General features: G+C 48.7%; 1 protein-coding gene across 2 annotated transcripts; it reads left to right on the top strand.

The window, feature by feature from the left end:
• Positions 1–93: 93 nt before the first annotated feature.
• Positions 94–23,478, top strand: Peg3 (paternally expressed 3). 2 transcript variants are annotated; one of them, XM_051162306.1, is made up of 9 exons: positions 94–278; positions 4,337–4,424; positions 12,555–12,689; positions 13,392–13,481; positions 14,031–14,114; positions 14,947–15,050; positions 18,309–18,411; positions 19,224–19,316; positions 19,439–23,478. In XM_051162306.1, the coding sequence occupies exons 3-9, from the start codon at positions 12,674–12,676 to the stop codon at positions 23,476–23,478; spliced, it is 4,530 nt and encodes a 1,509-aa protein (XP_051018263.1). In that variant the 5' UTR covers positions 94–278; positions 4,337–4,424; positions 12,555–12,673. The 2 variants fall into 2 exon arrangements, with proteins under 2 accessions (XP_051018263.1, XP_051018264.1); XM_051162307.1 differs by lacking the exons at positions 94–278; positions 4,337–4,424 and adding an exon at positions 6,796–7,175.
• The last annotated feature ends 1,014 nt before the right edge of the window (positions 23,479–24,492 follow it).

Here is a 24,492-nt window from a genome sequence, read left to right as displayed (position 1 = left end):
GTGGGAGGCGTGGCGAGGGCCAGAAACGGGCAACAGGGTCTCGGATTGGTCAGAGAGGAAGCTCCGCCTCTGCAGAGGACCATGACAAGGAGGTGTCCCGGAGCCCTTGCTGCAGACGCTGGGGAGTCAGGAGTCGCGGGAGGAAGAGCATCGGAGGAGAAGTAGCGAGATGTCCACTCTGGGCTGGTGGCGCCGCCGGGCGCCCGGTTCAGTGTGGGTGGACTAGACAGCCGACCTCGGTCGGGTTGTGTGCGCGCAGAGTGCGGTGCTCCAGGGAGGTGAGTCAGCCGGCCACCTGCCTGCCCAGCGGCATGCACCCTCTCGGGTACCGTCTGCAGAGTTTCGGACGGTGTTCGGGGTGCGTTGCCGCGGGCCAGGAGCGGCAGACCATGTCACGGCTCCCCACGGGTGGTTGACAAGGCTTGCAGACTGCGCCTTTGGGAAGGGGGTTCGCCCTGGAGTGGCCGCGCTGCCGCGTTACCGAGTTACCGCGTAACCGCGTTACCGCGGGGATGTCTTTTCGGTAACTGGGACCTAAGGGTTACTCCGTAAGTTGCGGCCTCGGAGCCTCAGAGCCCTGCGATCTTAGGGTCTTAGAGTTTTAGGGGCAAACCACCCAGAATCCCGGCCGAATTCAGGCTTCGTGTCTCGCCTGCGTGCGCGGAGAGCCTCGCGCACGATGCGCGAGTACTGTCACAAGACCACCAGGTGGACATCAGAATGCGGTCTCTGAGGCACTTCTTCTGTGATTCCTTTTTTTTTTTTTTGCTCAGCAAAGTCTAGGGGTTATGTAGTTTTAACTGGATCGCCAGGGCGCCTGGCTGGCTGGGTCTTCGCAACCTAGCCGTCCACCGCGGCTTCTTTGCGCGGCACGGTCCGTGGGGGGGGCGGGTCTTGTTTTGCCGCAGTGGCGGCGGGCGGGGCTAAGAGCAGCATAAGGGGCGGGGCCAGAGAGGAGGGCTGGGAGACGCTTCTGAGAGCTCCACCCAGCTGGCGCCATCTTGGACAGTGGGTGGGGACCGGTTTGCTGTGCAGGCTCTCTCTGATTGGCTGCCTGTGGTAGGGGCGGGACTAAGGCTGAGTGACGTTGGCCCACTTGCGGCCGTGGGGCGGGGGGGGGGGGGGGGGAGAGGAAATGGACTAAGCAGGGCCCGCCCACCAGGCGCCATCTTGAAATGACAGCCGATTTGCCGCGTGCGCAGGCGCAGTTCCTTGAGGTTGTCGGCAGAGGAGACGCAAAGGCCAAAGTGGCTTGAGCATGTCAGGGTGCTATGTCCTCTATAGGTGCACCCCGAATGCTGCCTTGTCCGAGTGGATCGGTGGCCCCAGACCCTAGCTTGCCGCGCGAATGCTGCCGCCACGCGCGTGGAATTGTAGGCCGAAATACTCTTTATTTTTGCGTGGCTAGGTTTTGGGTATAGAGCCTTAGAATGTCACCCTTTGGATGGTTTTTTGTTGTTGTTGTTGTTGTTGTTTGACCCTAGGGCGTATCTGGCTCCGTATACGAGGAGCGCTCCGGGACGGTTATGAATAGTTAAGACGTGTTGTCCTATCTCGGTGTCGGGGGAAAGGTGCAGTGCGAGGGAGGGGCTGTCGTCCTGAGTGACCGACAAGGCCATCAGGGCCTTGATCGGCTTTTGCTGGCAGTAGCCGCGGCGCAGCGGACGGTAACTGTTGCGGGCGCCATCATGAGTCCCACTAGCTGCAGGAGGTGGGCTTTAGGGCGGGGCTATCGTGCTGAATGATGGGGCCGGCCGCACAGCCCCTGCCCATCCTGGCTCCATCTTTGCTGGCCAAGGGGCGGGGCTCCGGAGCTCCAGGCTGATGTTTTGAGTGACAGCTGGGCAGACTTGCTGCAGAGAGGCGGGCTAGTGGGAAGGACTCCCTGAGTCCTGAGTCACCATTGAGCCCCACCTACCCTGACGCCATCTTGGCTGGCTGCTGGTGGCAGGGAGGGGCTATGAAGGGGCGGGACAGGGGCGGGGCTAATGTGACGTAGTGCAATCTTGAATGACAGCCCATCTGGCTGCAGGGAGGGGTGGTGGGCCGGAGGGAGTGGCTCTAGTCTTGATTGACGTGGCCCTAAAGGGGCGGGGGTGGGGGGGTGGGATGGCCGATATGTTCAGTGCAATCTTGAATGACAGCCCATCTGGCTGCGGGGGTGGGGGGGCTGGAGGGAGTGACTCTTGTCTTGATTGACATGGCCCTGAAGGGGCGGGGGTGAGGGTGGGATGGCCGATGTGACGCGGTACAATCTTGAATGACAGCCCATCTGGCTGCGGGGGGCGGGAGGGGCTGGAGGGAGTGGCTTTCGTCTTGATTGATGTGGCTCTGAAGGGGCGGGGGTGGAGGGTGGGATGGCCGATGTGACGCGGTGCAATCTTGAATGACAGCCCATCTGGCTGCAGGGGAGGGGTGGGCCGAAGGGAGTGGCTCTCGTCTTGATTGACGTATGGGCGTTTGAAGTTCTCTGCGGCTATCATTTTGAGTGACAGCTGGGCTTGTTTGCGGCAAGAGGCGGGTCACGGGGAGTGGCTCCCTGAGTCTTGATTACGCACAGAGCCCCGCCCAACTTGGCGCCATCTTCACTGGCAACAGCCGGCCTCTAATCTTTACGGTGCAGACGCCATCTTGAATGACATCCGGGGCGTGGACCTAAGGGAGGAGTTTTCTTGTCATGATTGATTTTGGGCCACACAACTCCACCCGCCTTATCATCATCTGTTAGCCATAGATGGGAGGTCTGAAGTTTATCTGGGAGAGTGTCATCTTGATTGACACCTGGGCTGGCTGGCTGCGAGAGGCGGGCCACAGGGGGAGGGTATATGGTCCTGAGTGACTACAGAGCCCTATAAGGGAGCAGCTGACGTTTATGGTCAAGGAGCTCCGCCCACCCTGACGCCATCTTTGCTGACGTTTATGGTGCAGTAGCCATCTTGAATGACAGCTTGGTTTGCTGCAGAAGGAGGGCCAAAGGGCGGAGCTCTGATCCGGACTACAGAGTCCTGCCCACCTGGGCGCCATCTTTATTTGTCATGGGGGGGGGGTGGTGTCTAATATGCAGCCCTGTTTATCATGGCCTCGTTTTTTATGGCCCTGCCATTTATGGCGCATGAACAATCTTGAATGACAGCTGGCTGCAGGGAGCAGGTTCGAAGGAGGAGTTCTCCCTGAGTGATGGGCCACAGAGGTCGGCCCGCCCTGATGCCACCTTTATTGGTCACAAGGGGGCGTCTTGTTCACTCTGCCTACGTCATTTTGAAGGACATCTCAGCTTGCTGCAGTAGGCGGGCCAGAAGGAGGGGCTCTTTGGTACTGACCGCAGTGCCCGCCTCATCCTGGCGCCATCTTTGTTGGCCACAAGGGGGCTTCTGGTGTTGACTGAGCAGGTGTCCTCTTAAATGAAAACACAGGCTGGCTTCAGGGAGGGATTCTATTCCTGACTGACGTGATCTCACAGCCCCACCCACCATCCCTGGTGCCATCTTTGCTGGCCACAAGGGGGTGTCTGACATTCAGTGTGCATATGTCACCTGCAGACAGCAAGTCCGAAGAGGCTGTCTTTTTTTTTTTTTTTTTTTTTTTTTTTAAATAAGCGACAGTTACAGAGCCCTGTTTGGTCTTGGCAGACTAAGGACTGAGACCTTAGCAGGTTTAATCTTGGGTACAGCAGATGACAGGGGCTGCAGTGCCTCCATCTTACACCTTACACATAGGTAACTGCAACCACTATTTTCATACATGGCCACCAGAAGGGAATCACAGCCAACTGCCCAGCTCAGAACCCTGGGGGGAAGGATGAAGTCAGACCCAGTGGGGAGGAATGGGTAGTTAGTTAAAGGGAAGGGGTGTGGTGTGTGAGTCAGTAGCAACACCTAGAAGTTTGTTGGAGCCTTTAGAAGGCTGCTTTGACAATCAAAGTCTGGGTAGGCAATCCCAGTACTGTTTACTGAAGAGATTTTAAGTGCCCCCTCTAATTTCCCTCTAATTGTCACATGCATCCTGTTTCCTGGCACTTAGAGGGTGGCTAATGTCACATAGCTAATTAGTAACCAATTGGGTTCTTGGATTGATTACTTAATCCAGAATCCCCCTGAAGATACCTCAGGAATTTCTTCAGTGCCCTTGACATAGGAAAAGCCTATAATTAGAGTCCAGGGTACCGCATGTGTCTTGGGAATAATTGATTGCCCATGACCTTTGGTCCTGGGTAGAGTCCTGAACACATTTGATATCTGCCTTCATAGGGGGAAAAAGAAAGTGGTGGCTTCCCACTCAAGAATACTGTAATTATGAAATAAATCAGGTGCTTCATGTTTTCCTTTTTCTTCTACAGCTCTGCTTCTTGGTCTTCTATCCTTCTTGGCGACAACCTGCAAGAGGAAGGCTAACTAGGTCCTCCAACACCTAGGTGGCTGGTCCAGGTGAGTTACAGTCCCACCTCAGAGCACCACACCCATCTCTGAAGCGTCCACTCCCCTTCCTCACACTGACATTTTCCTGACGTACATATGTGCCACACAACTACAGGAACAGCGGTTGTGCTCGCTGAGAACATGCATACCTGTCTGGTGGGTCACGAATTTGCTAGAATTCCACACACCCCTTCCCCCCGCCCTCTCCCCCCAGCCCTCTCCCCCCAGCCTTACTCCACCCTTTCCAGTCTCCTATCTCTGCCCCTGACACTCAGATACTCCTGTTTCTTCCTGATTGCCTTTTGGTGGGTGACTTAAATAGGAGAAAGTCTACCCATCTGCCACCTATCTTCTGTTTATGTTGTGCCATGTACTAAGGACACCATCTCAACTTGGAAGAGAATTCTCTTCATGGAGTGTTATGGGGGGATTAAAAATGTGTAAAAAATGTGTAAAAATGTATAAAAAAATGTGATTGTATGGTTCATGCCATTGAAGGTACACATTTGCACAGAGACACAAACTTAATCTGGTAGAGGACAGATGGCACCTCCTGAGATGCTGGGCAACCTTAAAGCTGATTGCATGTTTGATGGGGAGAGTAGAGTGATCACAGGGGTCAAAGATGCTCCTGAGGTATGCAGAGAGAGGAGCTGAAACCCCAGGATGTCTAGAGTAAGAGAAGAGACAAATGGCAGCTGCCTGAGGTAAGAACAGGTAAGTTCGAGGGCTTCCTTCTGCCAGGCCTGAAAATCAATGGTAAGTATTTGGGCCGAACTGGAAGTACAACGGGAAGTCACTGAGGTGTTTGAACCACAAGGATGACAGTTTGTAGCACTCATCTGGCCGCACGGTGCAGAGGGCAGGGCAGGAACACTTGGTGTGGGGAAACCACCTGGAGTTTGGGTGAGAGGCAGCTTGGCTTGGAGTCCTGGCCCTGGAAAGATGCGAAGGGGGCGTGTTGGAGTATTGCCAAGAAGGGAGACCTCACGGAACTTGCTCCCTTTTTTACTAGTTTGCTGACTGATTCAGACCAGACATGATGAAACACATGATGAGGAGAAGTGAGCAGACTATTCCAAGGTTGTCCATTTGTTCAATCCATCCGCAAGTGTTGATACTCAGCCTATTTGGGAAAGAACCATTGCCAGACTCTGGCACTCCAGAAGTGAGTGGTACAATCCCTACTGAATGAAAACTCCTATTATCTGGAAAGTAAGGAACTGTGCTTAGCAAAATAGCTGGCTATGCTTGTGGGGGAGCGCTGCCTGGGGAGGGGCTTACATGGCAGAGTGGCCCCCCCAAAGTTGGCTTGGTGTTTTCCTGACCCACATGAAGTCCCCAGGGATCCAGGATGGTGTTCAAGTCTACGAAGAGTTAGGAATCTTCCTTTCCTGAAGGATTCATGTATGTAGACTCACATTTTACAAAGTTCAGGGACTCCACTTAGAACTATACCGACATGGGAACTGAAACAAAATGCCCCGACCCTTCAGATCTGGTCCATAGATTTATGGTGGGAGAGGACTATAGCAGGGACCCCAATACTGGAAAGCGTGTTATCAGCAAATTCTTCTCCCTGTAGACAAACCTACATGGGAAATGAAAAGCATAATGAGGAGGTTGGTGGGTGAGTATGAAATCAGAACCAACTCAATAGCACTGGCCTTTAAGATGGCCCAGTACAACCATCTGGCCATAGTGACGCCATTGCTATGGCAACCAGAAGACCAGATTCCTTATCTCTTACTCCTCTTCTCCACCATCTCCATTCAGGCTGGGTCTGATTAGAGAAGATCTCTCGCCTGTAGATGGTTGGATTAGCCATGCATTATGGCTTGAATTCCCATTGCCCATAACCCCTAAAATAAATAAGATCAGCTGGTCATTATGTCATGGTGGTCTGGAAGACGTTTTGCGTCTTTGAGGTAGCCTTGTCTTAGTGCTGATCATAAAACTGAACTCTTAGCTATTATTTCCTCTCTTTCTGAACCTTTGGGGAAATCCCTCAAGAATGGACAACAATAAGGAGATTTGGCTGGAGTGTGGTAAGTGCTAAGCTTACACCAGGTAGAAGCAGCACAGGATGTTGTAGAGATGGCCTGAAAGAGCCATTAGACCAGAGGGTAAAGGCCTTGGCCTGAGTGTTAGGGTTAGAGTCCTTTCATTCTTTGCCCATGTTAGATTACTACCCCACTCCCCGCAAAAAAGGTCCCATTGTCCTATATATATATATATATGTATATATATATATTTTTTTTTTTTTTTTATTGTTCTTCTTGCACATTTAAGCTTAGGAAAGTAAGGCCAGAGTCTAGTTCCTAGAGACCCAGTTGCAATGCCTATGTCCTAGGGAGACATCCACTTCTTAAGTTGTCCCTCAATAAAGATAGCTACCTTTGTCAGAAGCATCCCAGGTGACCCTTCAGCATATGTGAGTTTGAGACCCCACTACTAGAAGAAATCAGGCTGTAGTGTGCACTTTTCAGAGTCAGATTTTTGGTGAAGGGACCCAGATGGATGGCCCTGTCAGTGTTAGAGCATTTAAGCTGGGAGGTGAGGTTAGGCCTGCAACCGGGACAGCACTGGACTCCATGGCCATTCTGAAGTAGAGAATGCCGGTCTGCAGAAAGAGGCAGGAGACTGGAACAAACAAGAAGAGAGGAGAGACTGCACACCATGCTGTCCCTGAGAGATGACAAGAGTAACCTCCTCGGTTCCTGACTTTAAAGTTCTCAATTCCAGCCCCCTTTAAATGAGGTAGGTAGAATGAGTTAGTGGGCTTAATGCAGGTGCTCAATGGTGAGGGCACAAAGTAAGTAAGTAAGTAGAAATGGGGTAGGAGGAGATGGGGGCGGACTTTCTCTCTCCTCTGATGGGGATGTGGGGGCCTGAGACTAGAGCCTGGGAAGTCATATGATTTCTCTCTTATCACACACAGCTGCAGACACATTTAGCCCCTGGTGTGTATACCTGCTCACCAGAATGCTCACCCACAGTTTCTCTTAAGGGAAAAAAAAATCCCACCTCACCCTTCCCATTTGGGGTAAAAGATACCTAATGAACTCTATTATATATTATGCTAACTTCTATGCCCATATCCCTCTTCTAATTTTGAAATGAGAGATAGAAGTATTATGTTCAAAGACTGGCATCAGCGTTGCCACATAGACCACAATGGCAATGCCATCTTCCAATAGGCAGTACTGCTGACATATGGTTTCCTATGTTCCAACTCATAAGGCTATTTCATGTCTCTGTGTTTATGAACAGACCCTTCAAAAGTAGAAAGATAGCCAGACACCCTTCAGTATCCATCTGCCCAGGATGGGAGGGGCATAGCCCACACCATTTGCCTCTTCTCTTTAGCTTCCCTTTGTAGCTCAGAGTCAGGCCAGTATCTGTGGGCCACCCAGATGCGCTCCGATATCCAGCGTGTGCTAAGGTTCCTGCATGAAGAAAAAGCAGAAGGGCAGTGTGTGAGGGAGTGGTAAGGGGGAGTCATTAAATAAAAGAAATGGGTTTTCCATAGAGCCAGAAATTCAGTCTTGGTATGTAAAGAAAACGAAGTAACAGTCTGGCGAGGGTGAGTGGGATTCAGTGCCTGGTAGCCAGCCTGCCTCCAGCACACTCTGGGGAAGCCAGTGCAAATAGCAGCAGGGTGTCACAGGCAGACTTTGGGGGTCAGAGAGAAAGGAGGCCTTGTCACTAGGACCCCAGCAGAGCAGTGGGAGTGCTGATAAACCCGAATAAACTATGTAGAAACCAACATTAGATTTATTTCTAATTTTTAAAATAGTTTTTAATTTTGAACTTTATTATTAAAAAGTTGCAAATTAAAAAAAAATCACACACCTAAATAAACAGACCCAAAGATGAATCGTGAATTTAAGATAACACCCTAAATAGAAGTTAGGAGACTTTTTTTTTTTTTTAAATCTAGGTTTTTTTGTTGGTTGGCTTATGTTGTTATTTTTGTTTGCTTGCTTTGGTTTCCCTATTTCATGAGTAGTAGACATGAATGTATTTGAATATTTTCTTTCAGCTTAGTTTAAATATACTCCCATACATACCAGTAACCACACAGTTGTAGTTTTCAAGTGAGCTGTCATTCATCAGACATTTCAAGCTGAAGCCCCTCATCTATGATTTTATTTCTTGGGCAGCATTGCCATTTTTACGTACCCATGAATCAGTATATTTTAGTAAGAAAAAACACACGTATAGGTTTAAAAGGGTTTAAGAGGGGTTGAGGTGTGGCTCCACAGGCAAAGCACTTGCTGTATAAGTTGGAGGGTGTGGGCTCAGATCCCCAGCACCCGTGAAAAAAGCTGGATGCAGTAGCCTGTACATGGAACCATAGCAGCAAGAGATTGGGAAGGGTGGGTCCATGGGAAGAGTGGGTCTCTACAGCTCAGTGGCCAGAGAGTCTTGCCAAAACAAAATGACCAGGTTCAGTGGCAGACTCGCAAGCAGTAAGATGGAGAGTAATAGAGGAAGACACATGACATCAACCTCTGGTCTCTGCAGACACACACATGAACATGTATGCACACACTACACACATATATGTGCACATGTAATAATATAAAAAATTTTAAATAGATACAAATTTAAAAAAAAAGAACTTTAGTGATAATGGCAAATTGGACCATTGGGTGTGGCTTGCAGTTTCTACCCTATTTTGTAGTACCTAACTGTATTACATTCATAATTATGAACTAAAGCAGTGACATTCTTCAAGAAAATGGCTCACTGATTAGTAAGACACAGTAAGAGACTTTTTTCTCACTTTCAGTTGTTAATGAACTCAGGAGGCAGGTTCTCTTCTGAGTTCACTAAATTAGCTTAGTCACGTCACAGTGTGTTTGTCACTGGGCTTTAGTGGCTCAGCCTTCCAGGGAGGCATAATTGAAAAATATAATTTTTTAAAGGAGATTTGACTCAGCACTGGTTTCTACTAAGGTAAAAAGGCTGTCTAACCTTGGAAATAAATGCTTGAGAAACAAATCCAACACTATAAAGTGATGGCTGTCCACTCTTTTCTTTGTTGAAATTAACTTTTCATTTAGTCCTAAGAAGACTTTGCATTTAAATAATCCAACATTTTTTTTCTGGTTTAACAGTTCTTCCTGTATCGGCAAATTAAGCCCCCATATGTGTACGTACTGACACATAAATGCATATCTGGACTTCCTTTACACTCCTTGTGTTGGACAGAACCACGTTATTTTCATACATCAGGGTCACGTGACAGGCAAAGAATTCCCCTGCCTTTCCTAGAGCTGCCTTGTCACAATGCTGTTTTTACCAATGTGCATTTATTTTCTAGAAGTTGAATTTATAACTTTGTCAAAGCTCCTCACAAGAAAGGCTAGTGTGCATGAGAGAGAGAGAGAGAGAGAGAGAGAGAGAGAGAGAGAGAGAATATATGTGTGTGTTTTATACATCTTAATTTATTTAGAATATGTTTTATGCCTCTCTAAACATTTTAACATATTTATTTAGACTTGAAGGTACTTTGTTAAGCATATTTATGGGAACTTATTTATTTAGCTGTTAATGGGATTTTTCTACTGCTACATTTACCAGTAAGGTTTATTTAGTTCAAAACAATACAATGTAATATACTGTTTATATCCAAAATAGTGCAGTATTTACATCTTTCTTTTGCTTTGGTTGCACTAGCCAGGGCCTCCAGGATAATAACATGGAATGCCGTTGTGGTCGGGGGAATGCCTCCCTCCCCACTTCTGGGGTTACACCTTTGGTATCTAATAATCTCCTTCCTTGTGTTCATTTGAGGTAGAGCTTTGTTATATGCAGAAGTCTCCTAGTTTTGGGTTTTGCTAAGACTTTAGGAATGGTGCATAATGGCTCCCACTCCCCTTTAACTCATTATGCACCAAGTTCACCCTGGAGCAGCCCCATCCTTCAGTTGGTCGGATAGCCCTTCATGGACATTGATCATTTTTTATATTTTGTTAGACTGTGTTTATTAAATGTGTTTACCCTTAGGAGCAGGAAAGATTTGCTAAGAGAAAGACAAATGAGCCCTTTCCCCAGGGACCTGTGGGTAGGGCGTATGTATGGATACTTCAGCATTCTGTTGTGTCCAGTCATCTTCAGGTATATCTCTGATCTGGTGCATTTTTAAAAGAAGAATATCTTTTATTTATTCTTTGGAAGCTACATACATGCATACAATGAATTTGTATCTTATCAGCTCCCCAACTTCCTCCCTCCAATTACTCCTCGGACCTAAAAACTCAGACATTTGTATGGGTGGCCTTTCAGGGCTACACTGGGCCAGACTTCTTCCTCCATCAGAGTATTTCATTTGATGCTATTAAGTGTTATAATGTCTCAACACTTAAGTGTATTAGAGACCATCTTATACCCATTTACTCAAAAGCCACCTTGTTCTTGAAAGACTATGCAACAATTCACTGCTGGATAGATTGTATCTTGTCTATTACCAAGAACACTTGAGTGATGACATTCTTGGCCAAAGGCTGTTGAGCATCTCAGGGGGTTCACAAGAGAGGAGCAGATAGGACTGAATATACACACTCCTAATTTTGTTGAAATCTGCAATTCTGAAAGCAGCACATAAATGTGCTCCTTCCTTTGTAAGCAAGAATGCTGGACAACTTTTGATTATTTCATTTCCAAGCCCCTCCCCTTATTTTTTTTTTTAAGTCACAAATGAATTCTTTCTAGCATCATAAGAAACAGTACTTCTGGTGTGGGTTTTGGTCACCCCACCCTTAAAACTATCATTTATTTTAGGCTTGGAAGATGGATTAGCCAGTAAAGTGTTTGCCTTGAAAACATGAGGACTGAGTTTGACCCCCAGAACCCATATTAAAATTTAAATTCAGAAGCCAGGCGTGGTGGCCCATGCCTTTAATGCCAGCACTTGGGAGGCAGAGGCAGGAGGATCTCTGTGAGTTCGAGGCCAGCCTGGTCTATAAAGTGCATCTAGGACAGCCAAGGCTATACAGAGAAACCCTGTCTCGAGAAACCAAAAATAAAATATTAGTTAATTGATTAATTAAATTCAGGTGTGAAGCTGGGCATGGTGATGGTGGCACAAACCTTTAGGTTCAGCACATAGGAGTCAGGTATATCTCTGTGAGTTTCAGACCTGTTTCACACACACACACACACACACACACACACACCACACACACACACACAAAACTTGTGGTGTTGACTTTTGTAATTCTACTATTGGTTAGGTGAAGACAGATGCATCAGTCAGTCTAAGTGGCGAGTTCCAGGCCAGTGAGAGACCCTGTCTCAAAAAGAAAAACTGGTTGGCACCTGAGGAGCAGTGCCCGAGGTTATCCTCTACATGTGTTCTCCCACATGCACATAACACATACAAACACACATGCACATCAACATAAGTTTTTTGTTCCTCCTTGCTCTTGTTTATCAAATGCTATTCTATTGGCCTGGCCAAATAATCTTGAGCATATTAAAAAAGATCATATTTGTGTACCAGAGTCTTGAATTTCCTAAGAAAAGCAATGTCATTTTTTTTTTTTTTTTTTTTTTTTTTGGCCCAGAAGTTAGAACACTTCTTGTGATGAGCTGTGTTGATCTCTTCTGCATTCCTGATAACATTTGCACATTGGCATATAAGTGGCTTTTCATACACTAAATCCAATATGCCATATGTATGTCACTATCTTTGTGTCCAATAGCAGGGATTAAATAACATAGAAAACAAATCTCCCCATTCACTTGGGTTAGCAATTTCCTGCTGGGAGACAGGCAAATAAGCCCAATTAGTTCAGAATAATCACAATACGTATAGCTCCATCAAGGTCCACAAGTGCTATGACAGGCTGTCACATGCTTTCTGTTGACTTGTGTGTTTGCTTCCTCCAAATGGCAACTTTTAATTTGAGGAAATGCTAACTCTGAATCACTTGTCTGCCACCAAACCTGAGACATTCTGTGTGAACTAAAGAATTACATGGCTAAAGGGCTAGATGGTGTCCTGAGAAAAGACCCAGCTGGTCTAAACTCTTTCCTCAGAAGTTTTTAAACTTACCATATATGAAATTTGTTGGGTCTCAGAAAAAACCCCACTCAGACTGAAAATGCTGCCTCGATTGGTTGCAGGCAGTCCCTCACAGAAAGAGGAGATCGGCTGACCATCCCTGAGCTGCTCAAGCCCTTGGGTGCGAGCAAAATAGACAGACGACTGTGAAAAACTCACCACTCCACTGGAGAATTACAAAATGTACCATCAGGAAGGTGAGACATGACAGAGGATGGTGTCAGTTGGCTTATACAGCACTTGCTAGTCTTGGTCCTACCAAGGTGGGGCAAGGAGTAGGGTCAACCTGGGCATATTATTCATGGCCTCCAGCTAGATTTGACCTTCTAATGTTGTGGCCAAATGATCCTTGGAAAACAAACTGTTTCCTGATAAGAATTACCCCTGAGCCAGCAGAAGAAAGTGGTCCCTCCTATAGGAGGAAGTCCATTAGGGCGAGAGCCTTCCATTACCATCATGGTGTGGTAGCTCGGGAAGTCACATGCTGTCTGCTTTTATGTGAGGTTGAAGGAGACATGGCTACAGCCATGTTCCCCACCCAGTCTTTTTTTTTTTTTTTTTTTTTTTTTTAAGGCGGTATTTTCTTTTTCTTTTTTTTTTTTTTAAGATTTATTTTATTTATTTATTATGTATATAGTACACACCAGATCACATTATAGATGGTTGTGAGCCACCATGTGGTTGCTGGGAATTGAACTCATGACCTCTGGAAGAACAGTCAGTGCTCTTAACCGCTGAGCCATCTCTCCAGCCCCCACCCAGTCTTTAAGTAGCAAGCGTAGACAGGTGCCACCAAAGAGAGCTGAGATGAAACATGAAAGGCCTGGGCACTGAAGCTGCTAGGGAGAGCAGAGGCCACCTAGGCAGACGCATTAAGTTAATGTCTGGTGTCTTCTCAGACGACACCAACAGTGACATGACCAGTGACGACGACATGAGCCGAACTGGGAGAGAAACCCCACCACCTCGATCATCCCACTCTTTCAGCAGTGAGTACCGCACCCCACCCCACCAAACACTACATTATAACAAGGCCCAGGGGCATCAAGGCATCCATGAAGACTTCGGCATCACTCAGAGACCCACGGAGAGCAGATTAGTTGAGGCATTTTTATATCAAGGCACCTAGGATGGAATCACACGCAGGGCTTTTTAAACAATGCAATATTTACACTATTTAGCGTCTACTTCAGGCTGTGCTGACAGAATTGCTCATAGGGTGGACATGCGCTCCGCTTTTTCAGGTTCTTTACAGTGGAATGCTGTGCCATTTAAAGTCACCTGGGCTAGACACAGAAGGTCTGGTTTTGGACTTGACCACTTAGGAGCTGAGAAAGCAACTGGGATGTCTGAAGTGAAGCTAGCTTACAGACTTAGTTTGCCCTGCTTAGGGAAAAGCTTGTAGGATAGCTCTGAGCCTAGCAATCTGGAACCTTCCATTTTGGATCCATCTCGTCAAGGAAGGCATGCACACACATGTAAAGGAAACACAGATATGTCAAAGCACTTCTGATCACTCAACAACCTGACCTGCCTAGGTGACCGAGACCAGGAGCGCCGGGGCAGAAGCAGAGATGTGGAGCCTCGAGACCGCTGGCCATACAGCAGGAATCCCAGAAGCAGTAAGTTGTGTGCTGGCCTGAGGCTCAGGGCAGAGGCTGTGTGCACAGGGGCCTTGGATGGCCCAAGTTCTCAATTTGGGTTGTATTCCTGTTGCTGAAATGTTTACTCCCAGGGTCTAGCCTCTGAACTTCCTCTCAGCAGACATATTTTGTTTAAAAGAAAACTATATATATTTCTATGTACCCATGGCTGCTCCAAAAAGGGGGGGGGGGGGGGGGGGAAGTACTACAGACAGAGGTAGGGTCGTGAAAAACAAACACATTTTTCATCAGGGCAGCGTTGCCCTTCATGGGAGATGCTGCGTCAACATGGCCCGCTGAAGTCTTTTTACCGACTAAAAGAGGAGAAGCAGTAAGCACCATGTAACTGTATTATTGGTGCTCACGCCAGGCCACCCCACCGGAGCCCCTTTATCTCTTGTTCCTCCTGGACTGGGGAGCTACCGTATTTATCTTATCAGCAGGGCACCCCAAAACTGTAACCCAGAAAAGATGTTCTTCAAGTCGGTCACATTTACCAATATATTCTGGTACCTTTGGAAATCCTCTAGGCTTTATCTCTGGTCTCAGATGAGAGGACCAAAGAGGGTCAGTGACTGAGACTCAGAATACAGACACCATGCCAGAACCCTCACAACTGTGGCGTGCCCCTGACTCTAAGGTTAGGAAAGATGGGGCAGGGACCCTGGGACATTGCAGGGCTCTTCTACAGAAAGCAGAGAAAACAGACAATTTTTTTTTCTTTTTTGCACACTTACATCCCAGACAGCTTCTGAGCCCTGCTGTGTTAGACTAGGTCTTGCAGTCCCCTGACATCTTTCCTCCTTCCCAGGGCTGCTTCAGCGGGATCTTTCTCTGCCTGTGATGTCAAGACCACACTTTGGACTGGAAAGAGATGATGACAGACGTTCCATGGATTATGAGTCTCGCTCTCAGGTATGCTCAGGTCTCCTCTCTTTCCAGAAAAAAAAAAAAAAAAAAAACCTATCTTCATTTCACAACAGATACTCGTCTCTTCCCCGACGATGTGTTCACCTCCCCCTAGAGGGCCACCTGTGACTGAGAGCCTTCAGTCACTCTAAAGACAAGGCAGGGACTATCCCCACAGGTGACGAGTGGCCAAAGTCACTGTTGCCTGGCTTTTGTGTTTTGTTTTGTTTTGAACTGATCCACACAACGAAGGAGTGCTTGCCCCTCAGCGTGTGTCCCTCGTTAGGGTAGGTGGCAGAGGGATTCTACACATCTTACTGGCCCCCAGGAGATCAGGAGCAGGAAGGTTGTGAGCAGGGAGAGCAAAGGCTCTGGAGCTGATGAGACTGGGGTACAAAACTTGGCTGTGCCACCCTCTGACGCGTGGAATTGGACACCTCAACAAAGCTGAACCTCAGTTTCCTCATCAGTAAAAATGGGTGTGAGGATTGGCTCCCAGTGCCACAGTGAGGAGTCAGAGGCACACACATGTGTCAGTGTGTGTGTGTTGTGAGTTCCTATTACATTCTCTGGCGCGTGGTAGACACACTGTGTTAGCAGTCACAGTAGTCGTTGGCTAAGGGGCAGTATGTGTTAGGGCGATTGCTAAAGGGGAAGAGGACATGGGATTTGAGCTGGCTCTTGACAGAAGGAGAGGAGGAAGAGGAAGAGGAGGAGGAGGAGGAGGAGGAGGAAAGCCTTAGCATCAGTGGGCCTGAGAAGAAAGGGATGGGCCAGAGGCAGGGCCTTCACTTCCCTTGCAATTAAGCCTCTAAGCCCTGGGAAACTTAGCTGTGGCAAAGACAGACGGGATCCATGCTCTGAGACGCTGTTGCCAGTGGCGTGAGTAAATCTCCATATAAACACTACTTCTGTGTGATGAATGTTCCGAATGTTCTCAAAGACACAGAACGTTCACAAAAATGACCGCACACAGTCTTGATTTTGATGAGAGGAAAATGCCTTCCAGGCAGCAGCACTTGACCTCTGAGGGGCTAGGAAGAGTGGGCCAGGCTTGAGGTTCAGGGGCACCCCAGCCTTTAGAGAGAGCACAGGCCAAGGCTTTCTGATCAGAACTAAACCAAAGAAGAGCCAGGGAGATGGCTAAGGCGTCCAGGGCTGAGTTCCTGGCATCTGATCATTAAACTTCATCTAGTTTTGCTGCTCACGGTCTCTTCCATGACTTTGTGGAGAGCTGCTGACCAAGGAGCGCACCTGCATAGTACAAAAAGTCTAGATGCCTCTCATTCACTGACCCCTGGAGGAAACAGGACCCTAGACGGTGCAAATCAACACTCTCGGTGTTCTTGCTGTCTCTTCAATCACATGTAAATCCCTTCGTAGGTCATGTGCAGAGCTTATGTTGTGAGAGCCTGAACTGGGCCATGCACCCCAACTTGTTTACAGCTTAACGCACATTTAGGAATCACAGATGATAGCAAACATAAATCCAGCAACTGCCTTAAGGCTCCCTAAATTAACTTATCTTTATACAAAAGCGCCATTTTGTTTTCTAGAAGCAATGTTGTTCAGACTTTATGTAAATTAGAAAGAAATATTAAAAAAAAAAAAATAGTCTGCCATTGCCCGTGGGCTCCCTGTACCCCAGGGATGGTGACTTTTTTGCCAACCCCAAACTCTTGACTCCTCACTCTCTGCTAGCCTCCACACTGTGACCTCTGGTTTTCTGTGTTATCTTAGGCACATCTATGTACCCTCTTGCTCTGTCTTCGACTGTAAATAAACGCCAAGGCCCCTCAAAACCCTGAGTGGCACAGAGAACTTACCTCCAAGGAACTTAGCGTAGGAAAAGAGGAAGGACACCCAACAAAAAGAATGCACTTAGCTTTCTGGGGCGGTGGTTTTGTGAAGGTTGCAATGCTTCCTGAATTGGTTTGGAGTTTGTCTTTTGTCCTAATTTTCTGCCCTTAACTGAGAAAAAGTTTTATCCTGAAGTTCTGTTTCCTTTCTTTGCCCTAATTTTTGTTGTCGCTTGCTTCTCCTCGTTAGCCCGCTGAATGACTGGCCATGGGCAGTTGCATTCATGAAGCTTCCTTCTTAACTCTGATGCTTGTTCTTTTAAATTGTTTTGCCACATTCCCCACCTTTCTATTAAAATTCAAGCCACCGTCCAGGAACAGGACAATAATAAATTTAACATCAGAACACGAATGCTTCCTTTGCACAATTTTTTTTTATATTTAAACAACGAGCACGTTGCGGGATCTTTACCCGCCGTGCTACAGTATTGCGAGTTCTCACCATTTTACAATGAAGAATCCGAGGCTCTGAAAGATTTCTGTATCTAAGGCCACACAGCTCCTGAGTGCTGTGGGCTGCTTCTGACCCTAACGTTCTCTCCAGCTCCAAAGCCTATAGACTCCCACAGTACCCTCTCCACGCTCCAGGATCCCTTCAGGCCTCAGCGCCATCACCCCGAGCAGTGCAGCTCACCAGACAGTGAAACTCTGGTACCGCCTTCCGGTAATAAGCAAGGGCCCTTTAAGATCTTGCAGAGAAGGCGCTCCTGAGTGTTAACCGAGTTTTGTATTTCCTTTTGAGAGAAATATCTATAAGATAGCTCTGAGTTGAGAGTTTTTGGATGCGTTGAGTTATTTGGAAAGTCTACATTGCAGCCACGCTCTGCAATAGAGAGACCGGAAGGGAACTTAAAACCACGTGGCCTGACCGGATGTCTGCTAGAGCACGTCTTCTCTCTGTTCCCATGAGTGCACCATGCATGCTGATGATTTAGCCTGCGTGGCCTTTCCCACCAGCTCCCCGCCTCTCCCCCAATACATAACTGTAATTTCACCTACCGCTCCAGGCCCCGCGGGAGGCCCTCTGTAAAGCCTTGGCTCACTGTTCAGGCCCACCCTGAACTGTCCCTCCCAGAAACCCGTGTAGCGTTTATGATCTGTATCCCAATTTACTGTTTCTTGTTCTCTAATTGTTTCCTGAGTCTTTTCTCTCCAACCAAATTATAAGCTGCATGAGGGCAAGGAATATGTGTCATGCGTCTTTGGGATCTGCCTCAGAGTGTAGCACAAGGTAGGTACGACGTAGGCCCCTAGTTAACACTTGCCCTGGATCGCTCAGAACCCCAAATGCCGTGAGCACTTCCTAAATAACTTCACATAGTAGCACCCATGTCGCCAGCATTAGTCTCTCTTTGAACATGCGCGGGGACAGATTCCATTGAGAGGCCTGTGTTTGCTGTTTTAGGACGCCGAGTCCTACCAGAATGTCGTGGAGCTCAAAGAGGACAAGAAGCCTCAGAACCCAATTCAGGACAACCTGGAGAATTACAGAAAGCTGCTCTCGCTGGGTAAGGGCCCCCTTCCCGCGGCCACACGCAGTGCCTCCGTCAGTAGAGCCTCCGGTTACCCTGCTTATTTCAAGGCCTTTGAGCCCGTGCTAGTATATTCGGATCTCAAGGATAACAAGGAGCCTTTGGTGAACTTTCCCCTCTGGGGAGAAATGCGATTTGAGTTGTAAAGAAATCCTTTGGTTGGATGAATATATTATATGGACTGGGGCTGAGCAGGAAGATGGCTTTTGTCACAGAGTTGGTCTATATGATCTCAGGTCCACTGTGGACTCCTCCAGAAACCCGTAGCCTGAGGTGGCCGTAGGCAGGTGCTGCAGGAACCCGTAATACCAAGGGATCTAGTGCTCGACAGTGTAGTGCTCGACAGTAAGTAGAGAAAGAACATTGAGAAGTCAGGGGAGGAGCATAGTGGCGCAGGCACGAACCCCCAGCCAGCTGTGCTGAAACAGGAGAATCCCTGGTTGAGGCCACTCTGGGCCAGCTACAGAGAGAGATACCCCCAACGCCTCACCCCCCCTCCAGAAAGAATGGAGTCTCTCAAAGACGTGATCAGGAGGTAAAGACTACAGGAGGAGACTCTGAACTCACACATATGGGGAGTTTTCACACCCCTTTGTAGGTGTGATTACACCAAGGGAGGCAAAATGCAGCTTCCACCAGATTAGAAAATGAATATGAAGAAAAAGCAAGCCATTCAAAGATATGAGTATGAGACAGTTCATACTTACTGTGGCTGGGGGGATCAATTTATGGTGAGGAGCTGCAGTCTTCAGTGTCCATTTTAACGGCCATTTTGTTCTTGTAACCAGGAGTACAGCTTGCCGAAGATGACCGACACTCTCACATGACACAAGGCCACTCATCAAGGTCCAAGAGAAGTGCCTACCCAAGCACCAGTCGAGGTGAGTGACAAGCCGGTCACACATGGAGAACCATCCACATTGCACATTCTCAGACACCACAGAAAAATGCTATCCTGAGCTTAGAGACTAGGGAAGAATTACATATGGGGGTTTCTTTCCAGGTCTGAAACCCATGCCTGAAGCAAAAAAGCCAGCCCACCGGCGCGGAATCTGTGAAGATGAATCTTCTCATGGAGTGATAATGGAAAAATTCATCAAGGACGTGTCCCGCAACCCCAGATCCGGAAGAGCGAGGGAGCCATCTGAGCGTCCCCCTCCGAGGTTCCCTAGGCCCAGTGACAACTGGAAGGACTGTTCATCCAACAAAAGAGAGTCAGTGATCCAGGGGAGCGCGTTCAGGGGAGGCTTCAGATTCAACCCAGACTTGGTTTCCCGTAGCAGGGCTCTAGAAAGGAAGAGGCGCTACCATTTTGATTCCGATGAGAAGAGTTCAGGGCATGAGCATAAGAGCTGCGTGAGGAAGAAGCCCTTTGAGTGTGGCAGTGAGATGAGGCAGGCGATGAGCATGGGCAACCTGAGCTGCCCTTCCTTCTCTGACTCGCAGGCGATGGATTTCGCGGCCAACCCCTATGTGTGTGATGAGTGCGGGCGGTCGTTCAGTGTCATCTCTGAGTTTGTCGAGCACCAGATCATGCACACTAGGGAGAACCTCTATGAGTACGGGGAGTCCTTCATTCACAGTGTGGCTATCAATGACGGGCAAAAAGGCCAGGGTGGGGGGAGGCGCTTTGAGTGTAAGGAGTGTGGAGAAACCTTCAGTAGGAGTGCCGCCCTGGCAGAGCATCGCCAGATCCATGCTAGGGAGTATCTGGCGGAGTGTAGAGATCAGGAGGATGACGACGCCGTTATGCCTAGCCCTACCTTCAGCGAGCTGCAGAAGATGTACGGCAAACACAAGTTCTATGAGTGCAAGGTGTGCAAGGAGACCTTTCTGCACAGTTCTGCCCTGATTGAGCACCAGAAAATCCATGGTCGCGGCAACCCGGGAGACGACAGAGATAATGAGCGCGAACGCGAACGCGAGCGCCTCCGGGCCCGTGCCCGGGAGCAGCGGGAGCGCGAACGCGAACGCGAGCGTGAGCGCGGGGAACCCTTTCTGACCTGCCCAAACTTCAATGAGTTTCGGAGGATGTACCGCAAAGACAAAATCTATGAGTGCAAGGTGTGTGGGGAGAGCTTCTTTCACCTCTCATCCCTGCGGGAGCACCAGAAAATCCACACTAGAGGAAACCCGTTTGAACACAAGAGCAGGATGTGTGAGGAGACCTTTGTCCCCAGTCAGTCTTTCAAAAGGCGCCAGAAAACTTACAGGGAGAGGCTTTTCGACTTTAACAATGCCAGAGATGCGCTGATGGAAACCTCAGACCCCGGTGAGCATCAGAAGCATCGTTCTCGAAAGAATTTCTTCGATGGCAGGGGATATGAGAAACCCTTTGCCGAATCTCAGAAGAGCCACACTATAACAAGACCACCTGAAAACAAAGATGAAGACAAGCCGTTCACCATCAGCACCAACCCTAATGACAAGCTGGAAATTCCCACCATGGAAAATGGCTCCCCAGGGAAATCCTACGTGAGGTCTGTTATTCACAGCTTGGGCTCCGCAGAAGCTCAGAAGAGTCATGGGGCGCTGGGGTTCAGTAGACCCAAACCAGTGGCAGAGTCTAGCACCCGGCGCCACTCTGGAGGGATCGCCTATGAAGGAAAAGAATTCAAGGCCTCTGTCATCCACAGCCTGCCGGCTCCTCGGCCTCTGAAACGTCACAGGGCAAATGACCAGGTTGAGCGGGATGAGGAAGGAGAATCCTGCATTTACATCTCAGATCTTACCACTAAGCGAAGGAAGATTCCTACCAGAGGTGATGCTTACGAAGGAAGTAGCAGCATCAGCCACAAGGACTTCATCGCACCGAGTAGCTTGTCCCGTGCTGAGTCTCCACGTCTTTCTGGAGAGTTGCGCGAATCTAATCAAGACGTCACCTTTTCGGTTCCCAGCTCCAGTGTTCGTGAACACCAGAAAGCTCGCGCCAAAAAGAAATACATTGAGCCCAGAAGCAATGAGGCCTCTGTTATCCACCCCCTACCTTTTGGTGGTCTGCAGGCAATTCGCCGTAGAGCAAAGTTCTTCGAGTGCCAGGAATGTGGGGAGGCCTTTGCTCACAGGTCTGACCTCATTGAGCACCAGAAGATCCACGACAGAGAAAGACCTTCTGGAAGGCGACATTATGAGAGATCTGTCATCCGCAGCCTCATCCCTAGTGACCCCCAGACCAGTTATGCCCACGAACGCTTCATTCAAGAACAAGTGCGCAAATTCAGAGAGTTTGGACAACGCTCTGCTACCAGCAACCACCTCAATGTACAGAAAATCTATGCCCAAGAGAAATTTTATGCCGAGGAGCCCCATGATAAAGACACTCATGGTCAGAAAAGTCATGACAAAGAGCCATATGGTAAAGAGCCCAGTGGCCAGGAGCCTCATGGTGACGAGCCTCAGGACAAGGAACCCGCTGATCAGGAGATGCGCAGCGAGGAGCCTCACGGTGATGAGCCTCATGGCCAGGAGCCCCAGGACAAGGAACCCGCTGATCAGGAGATGCGCAGCGAGGAGCCGCAAGGTGAAGAGGCCCATGGCCAGGAGAAACCAGAAGGCTCTGCTGAACATAAGAAAGAGGACACCAGTGACACAATCTATGAATGCCAGCACTGCGGGCTGGGCTTTACTGACCTCACAGACCTCACAAGCCACCAGGATGTCCACAGCAGAAAGACTCTGGTTGACAGTCGCGAATACGCACACTCCGAAGTTCACGTCCACTCCGTCAGCGAGTTTGAGAAAAAGTATTCTGGAGAGAAGCTGTATGAGTGCCCGAAGTGCGGGCAATCTTTTATTCATAGCTCACTACTTTTCGAGCACCAGAGAGTCCACGAACAAGACCAGCTGTATTCTGTAAAGGCCTGTGATGATGGCTTCGTCGCCGTCCTGCCCGTGCGGCCCAGGAGAAATTGTGTGACAGAAGTGAATCCTGCTGTTGCCGGCTCAGCCATCCGATGCCGTCAGTGCGGACAAGGCTTCATCCACAGTTCTGCTCTGAATGAGCACATGCGACAGCACAGGGATGATGAAATCCTGGAGCAGAATGAGTTGGCGGATGAGATCTTCATTCAGGGCCTAGCCCTCACCGAGTATCAGGGAAGTGAAACCGAAGAGAAGGTTTTCGAGTGCACGATCTGTGGCGAATGCTTCTTCACTGCCAAACAGCTTGGGGACCACCACACCAAAGTTCATAAGGACGAGCCCTATGAGTACGGGCCCTCCTACACCCACGCCTCTTTCCTCACCGAGCCCCTCAGGAAGCACATCCCCCTGTACGAATGCAAAGATTGCGGGCAGCCCTTCCTCGACGACACCGTCATCACCGAGCGTATGGTGTTTCACCCCGAGCAAGAAGGGGGCTCCGAAATAGTAGCCGCCACTGCCCAAGAGGTCGAAGCCAATGTCCTCATTCCACAGGAAGTACTGCGAATCCAGGGGTCAAACGCAGAAGCGGCGGAGCCGGAAGTGGAGGCCGCCGAGCCTGAGGTGGAGGCCGCTGAGCCTGAGGTGGAGGCTGCAGAGCCTAACGGAGAGGCCGAAGGGCCAGACGGAGAAGCTGCCGAGCCAGACGGAGAGGCTGAGCAGCCCAATGGAGAAGCTGAACAGCCAAACGGCGATGCTGACGAGCCAGATGGAGCCGGGATTGAAGACCCAGAAGAGAGAGCCGACGAGCCAGAGGAAGAAGATGTTGAAGACCCAGAGGGGGACGCAGACGAGCCCGATGGTGCAGACATCGAAGACCCAGAAGAGGAAGGAGAAGACCAAGAGATAGAGGTCGAAGAACCGTACTACAACTGCCATGAGTGCACAGAAACCTTCGCCTCCAGCGCAGCCTTCGGCGAGCATCTGAAAACTCACGCCAGCGTGATCATCTTCGAGCCTGCCAATGCACCGGGCGAGTCCTCTGGCTACATCGAACGGGCCAGCACCAGTGCGGGTGGTGCCGAGCAGGCGGATGACAAGTACTTCAAATGCGATGTGTGCGGGCAGCTCTTCAACGACCGCCTCTCCCTTGCCAGACACCAGAATTCTCATACTGGCTGAGCACCCAGGCTGCGGACAAACAGAACGAAACCAAACCTTCCTCCCAGAACCAGACCCTTAATAAATCACAGAGAGAGCCTAAACCAACCCATTATGTCAATAAGAAATTCACCTTACTATATATATATACATATATATACATACTGGACTTCATATCAGATAACTCAGACTGAAAAGAGAACGGAGACTGAGTGGAGACTCTTTCAGCCATAGCTCTTCCCTATTGGACATCAATGTACATTTGGGAAAGCTAGAGCTCACATCTTACCTTTCATCCAAGCAACTGGATTGAGAGACGACCACAAAGGTTGCCTCAATCGACTGTAAATGAAACCCATTTCATACCCTATACATAACAACCCCTGCCGTGTACATAAATGAGCAAACCACAGTGATCAGTGACACATATATTTGGATTTAGTGTGCTATAGAATTTACAGTTTACTCTACAGAGCTACCTAACCTGGTGCTCTGATTTTTTTTTTTCCTGAGGAGGAAGAGAGCAACAATTTAGCATATATCTGTAAGTGTTGTCCATCCTGCGGAAGCTTTACTGTGCATCATCTGAACGTTAGTACCCTTTCCAGTAATGGACTGTTTCGTCCCCTACCTCTTAGATAGTCCTGTGAAGGTGTGGGCGTGAAAGAGTGTGTGTCTTTGAACCCTGGCTGTGTGAGAACAGATACCATTTTAGCTTCCACAGCCATTTGGTGTGCACCCAACCCCCCTTGAGACTGACTGTGTGAACCCTTTACAATATGTGGATTTGTCTTTGTGACCTCAGTCAACCCACTCCCCTATTTTTCATGCAAAAAAAAAAAATGTTACATTTGAGGCTTTTTTTTTTTTTAAAGTTTCAGTTTTTGTTCTCTAAGCAATTCATCATGTGTTTGATGGTGAAGTCATGACACCCGGAGCTTTTCCCTGTAAATTTTCATGTCTTTGCCTTTAAAGAGTGGGTGACGACCATCGCTAGATCACAGTAGTGCCTAATGAAGGTTGGGAACCACAGGA

Source organism: Acomys russatus, chromosome 19 (genome assembly GCF_903995435.1).
Source record: "Acomys russatus chromosome 19, mAcoRus1.1, whole genome shotgun sequence".
Classification (NCBI taxonomy): Eukaryota; Metazoa; Chordata; class Mammalia; order Rodentia; family Muridae; genus Acomys; species Acomys russatus.
The sequence above is the reverse complement of the archived record's forward strand: the minus strand, read 5'-3'. Positions and strand labels throughout refer to the sequence as shown.